The 11556-nt window shown below is 46.3% G+C and overlaps 1 protein-coding gene across 1 annotated transcript; it reads left to right on the forward strand.

The window, feature by feature from the left end:
- The first annotated feature begins 332 nt into the window (after positions 1-332).
- On the forward strand, positions 333-8153 carry LOC143838866 (trypsin-like). Its single transcript, XM_077340778.1, has 5 exons — positions 333-413; positions 2411-2579; positions 4208-4461; positions 6206-6342; positions 7971-8153. The coding sequence occupies exons 1-5, from the start codon at positions 338-340 to the stop codon at positions 8151-8153; spliced, it is 819 nt and encodes a 272-aa protein (XP_077196893.1). The 5' UTR covers positions 333-337.
- Positions 8154-11556: the final 3403 nt, after the last annotated feature.

Raw genomic sequence — 11556 nt, forward strand, 5'->3', positions numbered from 1 at the left:
ACCATTGAGGGAACAAAATGACTCTGCTCCCATCCAAAAGATAAGCTAAGGCTGCTTTAGAGAACAGGCATCCAAGAACCAAAGACCCAGCAAGGAGCTCTCTCCCTTAGAACCCTCAGGCTCCTCAGTTACGTGGCCAGAGGTACTCTGCTCCCAAGGGCCACGTAGCAGGCAAGTTCCCTGCTTCAGAAAGGTGTGGGAAGGAAACCCACATAACAAGCTCCTTCAGCTTCGAGGCAGAGGAAAGGTGGGGCCAGCAGGGATTTAAGGGTGACGAGTCCAATGACAATAAAACTGCTCTCAATCCAACCATACTTCCCGGGACAAAAGCTTTCACATGCGGGTGCCTGCCTTGCCTCCCTGCAGGGCCGTGAGGCTTCTGACGACAGCCCTCTTTCTGCAGACTGTTTCAGGTAGGGAAATGCCTCCTCTCGGTGTGTGGCTGGACAGGCCCATGTGGGGAATGGGCACGTGAGAGAGCAAGCTGCCTGTGTATGCACACCCACCATAAGAACATGCAAAGCTACCTTACGCCGGGCCCACGCAACTCAGCGTTTTCTGTTCCAGTGAACAATGGCTTTGCAGATTCTGAGGCAGAGGACTGTGTTTCCTAAGACATGAAATCATGGGATGATTGATTGATTGATTGATTGATTGATTGATTGATTGAGTTTGAACCTGGGACCTTCTACATGCAAAGTGTTCCCCCCCGATGCCAGAATTGCTGTATGCACAAAGCTGCTACCAGCTTCATAGGATCTGTTTTTCCCCCTTCTAGCAGAATAGTCTCTTCTGATCCGCAGTCGTTCTCCAGGGGTCCACCTCTCCACAGATATTTGTATGTTTATGTAATTTACCTGTTGTTCTGGGTGCTTTTCGTGTGGTCCACTTCAAGCTGTTTTGGACATAAGACTCTGTCTGGGTTACATGCTTCTAAGCCCGTTGATTCCATGGGTTGTTGCAAGGTGGTAACTCAGCTTGGGATAGCATTGTAGAGAAGCAGTCCTTGTGAGGTCTTCTCAGAAGTCAGGCAATTGTAGTCAACTGTTATTGTTGGGATTCATGCATACCGAATGGCGCTCACACATCATCAAATCATGAAATGCAAATCAGATTATGGCCAGAATCCGTCTCACTTCAAGCTACTTCTCCATGGGGTTGTCAAAAGATGACTCATATAGGACAAAGGTCACCTGAACAATCCCAAATCTTTTGAAAATGCAAATAACAATAATAACTAGCTTTGTGGCATCATAGACTAGCCATTATATGGATTTTAATGTATGGTTTTTACTGGGGTTTTTATTTGTTGTAACTCACCTTGAGCCTCTGGGGAGAGGCGAGTAACACATTTAAATAACAACAACAACAACAACAACAACAACAACAACAACAATTTTATTGTGGAAGTGGATTTCATGGAAGGCATTTTCATTTTCTCCCACGCATCTCTTACCCACAAAGGGGATCTGTTATGACTTGCTGAAAGATTATTAATGGCTTTTTAAATTATATGTTTGGTTTTTAATTTTGTGAGCTTCCTGGAGCTTCAACAAGAAATGAAGTAACAGATAGAAATATAAGAAAATCTGCCCCCTGCTTCTTGTTTTACCACACAAGCTCTAGGGCGCTCCATATCCACCCATTGTCTGAAGTATGGTAGGTACTCACCACCAAAGGAAGGGCCCCTTTTGGTGGTGAGCACCTACCTTCTGCAGAACCTGCCTGGATCCATCATTATTAAAGGAGTCTAGACATAAAGTGAAGACACAGAGGATATTTAGGACAGTTATCCATCGACTTACATTTCTCCGAGGCATGGCAACGTCCTTGTCTGTTTTATCATAGTAAGTTATGCTGTGGCACCAAGAGCCAACTTGGTGTAGTGGTTAGGAGTGCAGACTTCTAATCTGCCGAGCTGGGTTTGAATCTGTGCTCCCCCACATGCAACCAGCTGGGTGACCTTGGGCTTGCCACAGCACTGATAAAGCTGTTCTGACTGAGCAGGAATATCAGGGCTCTCTCAGCCTCACCCACCTCACAGGGTGTCTGTTGTGGGGAGAGGAAAGGGAAGGTGATTGTAAGCCGCTTTGAGACTCCTTTGGGTAGAGAAAAGCGGCATATAAGAACCAGCTCTTCTTCTTCTTCTAGCTACACTCAGGACAATCGTATTCAGAATTACTCTGATTCTAAGCCTATTGACTGCAGCAATGCTGCATGTAATTGCTTAGCCAATGGGTTTCACGTCCTCCACCGACCAAACCTCAATTTCTCTTCTTGAGCACCAGATCCAAAATCTACTAAGAGATTAACCTTCGCCTGTTCAGCAGTGGGTCACCGCAAGGTGCGGTTCAAGCTCAAGGTGTGGCTGAAACTGTCTCGAATGTTGGCTGTTTGTTTTTCTCTCCAGTGGCTACACAGGATGAGAGGATCGTTGGGGGCCAGGACTGTGAAAAACACGGTCAGCCCTACCAGGTCATCCTATCCAACAACCGGAAAAATGGGCCAGATGTTCAGTGTGGAGCTGTTCTGATAGAGAGGGACTGGGTGCTCACTGCTGCCCACTGTGATTCCCAAGGGTAAGGAAACCACAGGGAGCTGGAACATCAAATTGTTTCTGGATCTCCAACTTTCTAAGCATTCACTGGGTTGAGGAGCATCAACTGTTTCTGGATTGCCAGTCTTCTCAGCATTCTTGGCATTATTAAGCATCCATCATACCTGGATTCCCAATTTCTGAGTATTTCTGGTTAGGAGTGCAGGCTTCCAATCTGGCGAGCCGGGTTTGATTCCCTGCTCCTCCACATGCAGCCAGTTGGTGACCCTGGGCTCATCACAGCACTGATATAGCTGTTCTGACCGAGCAGTGATATCTGGGCTCTCTCAGCCTCACCCACCCCACAGGGTGTCTGTTTTGGGGAGAGGAAAGGGAAGGCAATTGTAAACCGCTTTGAGACTCCTTCGGGTAGAGAAAAGCGGCATATGAGAACCAACTCTTCTTCTTCTTCTTCTTCTTCTTCTTCTTCTTCTTCTTCTTCTTCTTCTTCTTCTTCTTCTTCTCCGTTCAGTTTTTAAAGCATCCATTAGGTAGTTGAGCATCTGCCATTCCTCTGGATTCCCTAAGCATTTGTGAGCTTGAAAAGCATCTACTCCTTTTGGATCCCCAGATTTTCAAGCATCCATTGTATTGATGAATATCTATTCCAGAATTCCCAGTTTTCTGAACGTCCAAAAGACTGATGAGTTATCCATTGTTTCTGGATTCCTGATATCCTTTGGCTTGATGTGAATTGGTTGCTACTAGATTAAAATATTAACCGGGTTACAATGCAATGGGTGTTTTCACACAGCTTAATGGGAGTTCTCAACATAGGTTTTAATTGATGGCATCTTGCACAAATCTGCCTCTGATCAAAGAAGGGCTTTGGACAATACTTTGCTTTTAGATGTTGCATACAGAAGAACCATTCCTTCCTGTATAAGAGAGGAATGGAACACCTCTTCTAAGAGAGCTTACTTAAATCTGAAGTGTTATTGTTTTTTTAATTGCCCAATAAATTGGAGGCATGTTTTCAATACATCATGAACCAATAGACCGTCTTAATGGATTAACTGCTTTCCAGATTAAACCTGGCAGCTCTGTAGTGCCTTTGCATGTAATTGTGAAATGCAATAGTTGAAAAATAGTTCCATAATAATTCTTTCATTGGATGGCCTGCCAGGGTCTTATCACCTAAACCAGTGGTTCTTAACCTGGGAGTCAGGAACCCTTTGGGGGTCGAAGGACCCTTTCACAGGGTTTGTGGCAGGGCAAGCAGGTTGGCTGGGAGGGGGGGTTTGCCATCCACACAACAGCCTTGTGAGGTAGATCGAGATAGAGCGTTTGTCTGTCTAGAGCAGTGGAAACAAGTGAGATCGGCATGGTGGGACAAGAGGCAGAGCTGAACTGAGAAACCCTGGGCAAAAACCAATTTATATACCATCATGAACAATGGATCTTCATGCCATTGGTCAGTTTCGGTTTAATTTCTGTGAAAGAACCCTGGCATAACTTTATGGTTGGGGGTTACCACAACAGGAGGAACTGTATTAAAGGGTCGCGGCATTAGGAAGGTTGAGGACTACTGAGCTGAACAAAGAGGACAATGATGACACATTGTTTTTACTTGATTTCTCATTTTTACAAAAATCCCCTTCTGTGCTGCAGAGACATCCACACACGGATGGGGGATCACAGCCTGAGAGCCAACGAGGGGTCGGAGCAGTGCATCACGTCGGCGCAGAAATTCACACACCCGGGCTATAACCCCACTACCCACGACAACGACCTCATGTTGCTACAGCTGCGCAATCCTGCCAACATCAACGACTATGTCAGGCCCATTGCTCTGGCGACCGAATGTGCTGCCCCTAATACTCGTTGCCTCGTGTCTGGCTGGGGCACCACCAAGTCCCCCAAATGTACAGTAATGTTTTCCAAGTCTATACAGTGGGTGAGACGGGGGCCTCCACTGGCAGAAGTCAACAAGTCGCAAGATGGCTGCAACCAGCTCTTGCTACCTGCATTTTCACTTTTCCAAGTTCCGCAAATTATCCTGTTCCCCTTTTAACTCTTGTTCCCCTCTTGCCTTTCGCCCAGATTCCCAAGTGTCATTAATGCACTATCTCCAGTCCCTTCCCTCCTCTCTTCTATTCTGTCCGGTGCCTCAGCTTCTCTGAGGGCTTTCCCACCCTCCATATTGTGAACTCTGGAAGATAGCTTGCCGTGCTGATGAGTTTACACGCAAATCCTCGGGGGCTTTTCAGAGGAGTGGCCTGGGCACTGAGAATGGCTCTGGGACAAGCCTAGTTCACCTATTCTTCAGGGCTACTCAACTGAGTGAAGCCACCAATTGGCATGAGCTCGCCCATTGCATTCTCCCCCCAGTGCAGGAGGAGACAATATATATAAGAAATACCTATTAATATTCAATATAGAATTGGGATCTAACCTTTCTAATGACCCAGTTGCTTGGGCATGTAGTAGGGTTTTTTCTCCCCATCCTTTTGCATCAGAGGCAACTGGAAGATGCCTTTGTCTGCTTTCAGACTCTTTCCGGAGCACAAGGCACAGCATCTCAGGGAGAAGAGTAAGATTGCCACAGGTCCTGGAGGAATCCCAAAATGCCTATGCAGAAAGGAGTAAAATCACCACTACTCTCGGTTGGCAAATTCCTGAAGATCTGAGGATGAATTCTGGGGAGGGCAGAATCTGGGAAGGCGTTCAGCAGGGATTTGATGCCACAGAGTCCACCTTTATACACAGGAACTGATCTCTGTAGTCTGGAGTGCACTTGTAAATTCCAGGAGACTTCCAGACCCCACATGGAGATTGGCAATTCCATATCCCACTGTGGCAGGCTTGCAGTTTTCCTGGACAGCTGCAAGAGTGGTGATCTTACTCTCTTTTCTGTGTAGCCATCTTGCTGGTGCTGACAGTCACTTTGAGGAGAACAGCTGGAATATGTTTAAAAAACACACACCCTTTCTCTTTGTTTTGCATCTAAACTGGCTCAAAGAGCCAAGGGTCACTTACATGTGGCCAGCTAGATAACTGGGCATTAGGAAGGAAGGAAGGAAGGAAGGAAGGAAGGAAGGAAGGAAGGAAGGAAGGAAGGAAGGAAGGAAGGAAGGAAGGAAGGAAGGAAGGAAGGAAGGAAGGAAGGAAGGAAGGAAGGAAGGAAGGAAGGAAGGAAGGAAGGAAGGAAGGAAGGAAGGACCAAGGTTTGAGGTCATGATGCTGAAGGAAGAAGCTATGTCTCTGCTTTCCCCATTCACCAGCCCCTCCATTTATTGCAAACTGTGTGGGGGCATGGAAGTTAATAAGGAAGGCAGAAGTAAAACTTTATACATTTTGAAAAGCAGGGGCAGAATGACCATTTAACTTACAGGGAAATTTTCTTGAGGACTCTTGGTGGCCAGGAACAAGCAGAGCCAAGCCCCAGAAACTTTGCCAGTGACTCAGGGGATCAGACCCTTCACCAGCAATGGCAATTAATGATAGCTGACCCATGATTGTATCCATGTGAACTTGGTGGGATGGCACACCATGTGGTCATGCAGCTCTTTTAGTTATCAGTCACTGCAAATCTGTCTCTTTGCAAGCCACAGAGTGAGGACCATGACCTTAGCTCATCGGTGAATTATCCCTGTTCTTTGTTTGCAGCAGAGTTTCCTGACATCCTGCAGTGTGCAGAGGTCTACACACTGTCAAACGAAGAGTGCCGAGGGGCCTATCCTAATATGATTACTGACAACATGCTCTGTGCCAGTGTCAGGCAAGGAGGGGTTGACTCCTGCCAGGTAATTGGTGATTTCTGCCTCATCTCAGGAGATGTTTGTGGGATTAGCAGCTCACGAAGTGTTTGGACACAATGCGCCATGCAACCAAGTGCATGAACCACTTTTGCATTTAGATGATACAGTCACAAGCAAAAAGCAATTGTGCATGTTTATAGCTGGTGTAAAAGTTCACAGGCTCTGAACTGACAACCCAGGGCTGGTCTGCACTTATTTTCTTTCCACTGTTAATCTTTCCACTGTTAATCTATTTGATTTGAACCCATATCTACAGCTTTTGTTTTCCCCGATTTTAAACATGTCGCCCTTCTGCATTTGCAGTGTCTCAATGGGATCTCCTCCCAACTTGACTGGGGTGTGGTCAATTGAACCAGCTGATATTGAAGGAGCACAAGGCTGGAGAGTGCTTTATTTCCTGCCTTTTGCCTCCTGAGTCTACAGCCAGGGCAAGCCAGGGAAGGGGCAAGTGGAGTACGAGGCTTCTTGTTTATCTTTCTTATCCTGCAGGAATGGAGGTGGGGGGAGGGGAGGAGAAGCAGCAGCCTCACAGAGAACAAGGAGAGTAAATTAAATCCAAAAGGCAAATCTCTACTCATAGGAGTGTGGGCTTCTGGAGCGCAGTCACTTTAAAACAGATCCCAAAATGAGGGCAAAAATAAGTCTTGGAAGGGAATGGCAACCGGGAACCAGGCAGTCTTTGAACTAATGCCCTGACCAATCAGCGACAGACTGCTTCGTTATGTTCACGTTGGAAGCACCGGGGAGGGGGAGAGAGTTAATCCAGCAAAATGCAGAGGTCTACACTTAATACTGGGGCTCTCGGAGCGGATTCCTCAAATATAGTGAGCTATATCCGCTCCTGGATATCGCAGGGGAAAGGCAGGGTCACCACGGATCAACCATAGACATTGCAGAGGAAAAATTTAAAGAGCAAAATATCAGAATGGAGATTGAATAACATGTAGATGACTTACTTTAATTCGGAATCACCGGGGATAAGAAGCCCATTGCAGCTTCTACCCAGGACTGCCAGGTTGCTTTCTATAACCGTCCCTCTGCTTTTAGGGTTAGATCCAACCAGCATTTCTGTGGGAAGGGGAAGAGGGATGTCACCTTTGATGACCTAAAAAGGCTATGCTGCAGATCACAGAACAGCAGAAATGAATGAGATTTACCAAATTGAATGAGATTTAACAAAAATAAATAAAAGAGGAAAGAAACCCTGATTTGGATCTAACCATACTCAGCAACTCCTGAGATTTCAACAAGTGTTGCCCATACATTTTTCAAAGACTTTAAAAAAAAAACAATACGGACTAAAACCCTGCCTTAAAAAAAGAGAGAGAGACATAATTAGGAATCTGGAGTTTGATTCTCATGCTGCATGCATCTTATGTACTCATTTGGATTTATGACACATTACAAGTCTACATGTGATGTCTACATAATCTTATCATGTTCTGCCATAGGTGAAAGGTAGTAAAACGAGGCATGTGCTGGTCACACATTGTTGAAGTGGATGCTTGATCTAGATCCACAATTTACTTGTCATTGGACCAAGCACCTCTCATGCTCATCCCAGAACATGTCCCCACATGATACTGAAGTTGCTTCACCTTTTCTCCCTGCAGGGTGACTCTGGCGGACCTTTGGTGTGTAACAATAAACTCCAAGGCATCGTTTCTTGGGGGATGCAGGTCTGTGCACAGAAAGGTCAGCCTGGGGTGTATACCAACATCTGCAGATACACAGCCTGGATTCAGGACACTATACAGAGGAACTCGTTCAACCGTTACTTGGGCAGATGCTCGTGAGAGCGGAGATGGCCTTGCCAGCTCCACAATCTCAGAATAAATGATATGAAATAGAACTTTGTTTTGTCACCTCCATTCTGCCAGTCGTGGGAGTGCTACAGATATTTCTCCTTTACAATCATGCCCATTCCCTTGACCATGAAGTGGCCCTTAGAGGAAAGGAAGGTGCAAACACAAAGTGCAAACATCTTCCTCTAAATAACAGGTTGCCTCTATGCATTTTGCATCTACCATGAGTTCTTTGTATGAAATGTGTGATAGTCGTTTTGTACCACATGGATGCAGGCTGGCCCTATTCTGCTTGCAACCATAGTGTGTGTGGGAGAGGCAGCTTCAGCTTTCCCTTCTGCACTTTAGCTACAAGGTCAAACTAACCTGTTAGAGCCATTATTAAGCTCCATTTTAGAAATTACATGTGGCCATGTCAGTAATGTGATTTTTTAGACCGACCAATAGCAACTCCACATAAGAAGTCCACATATACTACCCCGAAAGCCTGTTGCACCCAGGAATGCAACGGCACTAGCAGTGCTCCCCACCCCAATGTCGATGGCGCTGCCCTACCTGTGTGTTCTGCTGGCAGCTTGGGCAATGTCCCTGCAGCCAACTGGCCTGCCGTGGAAGCTGGTGGGCAGACCGAGTGGCGGGCTGGCCAGGGCGCCGCAGGAGAGCCCTCCTTGGCATCCAGGGAGCGCCTGGTCGTGAGGCTGCACCTCGCGGCCAGCTTCTGGGGGTGGGTGCTACAGGGGACGGCCCAATCTGGGTGCGTCTGGCCTTGCTGGGCGTGCCAGGATTGACCTATGGAGGCAGAAGTGGTGTCCGGACACCTGGACGTGGGCCGGACAGGGCCCGGACACCACTTCTCCCACAGTGGCTCTTCCAAAATATTAAGAGCCACTAATGGTTACAGATATAAATACAGCAACAAAAAACATTGATGGACAAATGTCTGTTTAAATCAAAATAAACATAAAAATAAAAGATAATAAAATGTGATGTCACTTCCAGGCCAAAGTCCTGAGAATGCAACATCACTTTCAGCTGATGCTCTAGGAATCCTTATACTCTCTATAATCTTTATCATAGAAGCTAGGAAGGTTCCTAGAGTGTCACCAATCAAAACACTATCCCCCGTGTTCCATTTTTTCTCTCCTTCTTCAAGTCATTGCAGGCAGGGGATTGTGGCCATGGGCAAATGGCAAGCCTAACCCTATGGGGTGGTCTGGACATTAATAATAATGAATAATGGAAAGTGCCAATTCACAGGCTGCTTTTTTTAAAATTCCTGCCCTATAGAAAATTACCAAACAATAGAAGAGTGAGGATAGAGCCTTTCACTTGCAGTTTTTCGGTTTTCTATTTGCAAGGAGCTGGTGTGGTTTGGTTTGGAGATAGAACACGCAGAGCTAGAGTCCAGCCACTGCAGTCTTAAGTGGCTTTTCCCAACAGGGCGATGAAGATTACCACCAGTAAACGTCTCAAGACAGGTAGGAGAGGAGGTGCTCCCAAAACAGCAGGTGACCCTAATCAGGACATCTGTATCTGCAGCCACCACACCCTTTCCCATGTTTAACAATGCATGACTATCGTTACAAACAATTAAATGAGCTCACACACGAGGTATGCGCAACAAAGCCACTAACCCTTGGCTTTAAAAAGACAGGGTGGGAGCATGAGAGATGGCTGTCCCTGGCTGTGTAGCGATTATGAAGTACAAGCCACAGAAAATGTGCTGGAGACAAGACTTTCTTTTATCCAAATTAATTCTGAATAGAAAAAGCCCTGTGTACTTTGATGTGAATCTTTATCAAAGGATCCTAACTGAGGCTTGGAGGCAGCTTGAAAAATGTAAGCCTGCAGGATAGTTAGCAGCAAGGTGTGACTAAGGTTGCCAGTTTTCAGGTGGGATCTGGAGATCTCTGGTATTGCAGCTGATCTCCAGACTACAGAGATCAGTTCCTTTAGAGAAAACGGCTGCTTTTAAAGGGGGGGGATTTTATGGCATTATACCCCACTGAAGTTCCTCCCCAAACTATGACCCCCTAGGCTGCATCCTCTCAAATATCCAAGTATTTCCAACCAAGAGTTGGCAACTCTGTCTGAAACCAGGAGAAACTGAGGGGCAAGGAAAAGTCAGAGGATTTCCGCACCCGTTAAATGTAGCGAAATGCTTTCTTTAGTCGTTATACTAAGGGAGAGCCAGTTTGGTGTAGTGGTTAGGAGTGCGGACTTTGAATCTGGCATGCTGGGTTCGATTCTGCGCTCCCCCACATGCAACCAGCTGGGTGACCTCGGGCTCGCCACGGCACTGATAAAACTGTTCTGACTGGGCAGTGATATCAGGGCTCTCTCAGCCTCACCCACCTCACAGGGTGTCTGTTGTGGGGAGAGGAATGGGAAGGCGACTGTAAGCCGCTTTGAGCCTCCTTCGGGTAGGGAAAAGCGGCATATAAGAACCAACTCTTCTTCTTCTACTGTAGTTGTTATATTCCAGCCCCTCCGTATGGCGTCTCTCACATCCAGTGTCTGGACAGTAGCCAGCTGGCTACATCCTCCATTTTAAAGTGTGAGCTGGGGAATCTCACCCACCTCCCTCTCCCTTGTTCCTGGGGATGGGAATGTCTTTTTTTAAATGGCTAACTTCCTGGAGCAGCGAATAGGCGGACAAGCGTGCAGGCGATGCCAGAAATAATTTTTTCCAAAAGTTGTAAAACAAAGCATGCCTCTCTAAAGTTCCCCCATCCCCAAATCAGGAACAAGATTAATTTTTAAAAGTATCAATACTTGTGATTCCATATGGGGTGGCATTCAAAAAGCACTATACATCTATGATTAGAAGCATATGCATTTAAACAGAGATGTATGAATTTTTTTAAAAATAGCAGGTATCGTGGGACCTTTAAAATATGGAGAAAGGGGACTGGTTGCCTGGATTGATTGACAGGTAGAATAGAGTCACATATAAAATGCGCTGCTCTCTTCTGCCATTTTCAGCAGCCGATGTGGAAGGTGAGAAGCAAGAAAAGGTGGCAGACAAGAGCAAAACAGCAAAAAGGTTAGGAGGGGCTGGGTGGCATGATAATATTTAATGATATGCCATTCAGCTGGCGTGATACTGTTTTTACCGATGTCCGGAAATGCCCTCAATATAGTCTCAGCTTGCCTGCCATTGGGATAGCCAGCTCTGGGTTGGGAGATACCTGGAGATTTTGGGGATGGAGCCTGGTGAGTTGTTTGGGGAGGAGAGGGACTTCAGTGGAGTATGATTCCATACAATTTGCTCCAGGGGGATTATCTCTGTTTCCTGGAGATCAAGTGTAAATGTGGGAGATCTCCAGCCTCCACCTACAGCCCTGCCTGCCAAGCCTGTAATTTAGAAGGCAACTGGAAAAAAAATCCATCC

This window comes from Paroedura picta, chromosome 5 (assembly GCF_049243985.1).
Source record: "Paroedura picta isolate Pp20150507F chromosome 5, Ppicta_v3.0, whole genome shotgun sequence".
NCBI lineage: Eukaryota > Metazoa > Chordata > Lepidosauria > Squamata > Gekkonidae > Paroedura > Paroedura picta.

What these genes read in the sequence shown, in the direction of transcription:
- LOC143838866 (XM_077340778.1), top strand. Translation starts at nt 338, where the DNA reads ATGCGGGTGCCTGCCTTGCCTCCCTGCAGGGCCGTGAGGCTTCTGACG. An exon ending in CACCACCAAGTCCCCCAAAT is followed by an intron (nt 4,462 to 6,205) that starts GTACAGTAATGT and finishes CTTTGTTTGCAG; the next exon opens with CAGAGTTTCCTGACATCCTG. An exon ending in GAGGGGTTGACTCCTGCCAG is followed by an intron (nt 6,343 to 7,970) that starts GTAATTGGTGAT and finishes TTCTCCCTGCAG; the next exon opens with GGTGACTCTGGCGGACCTTT.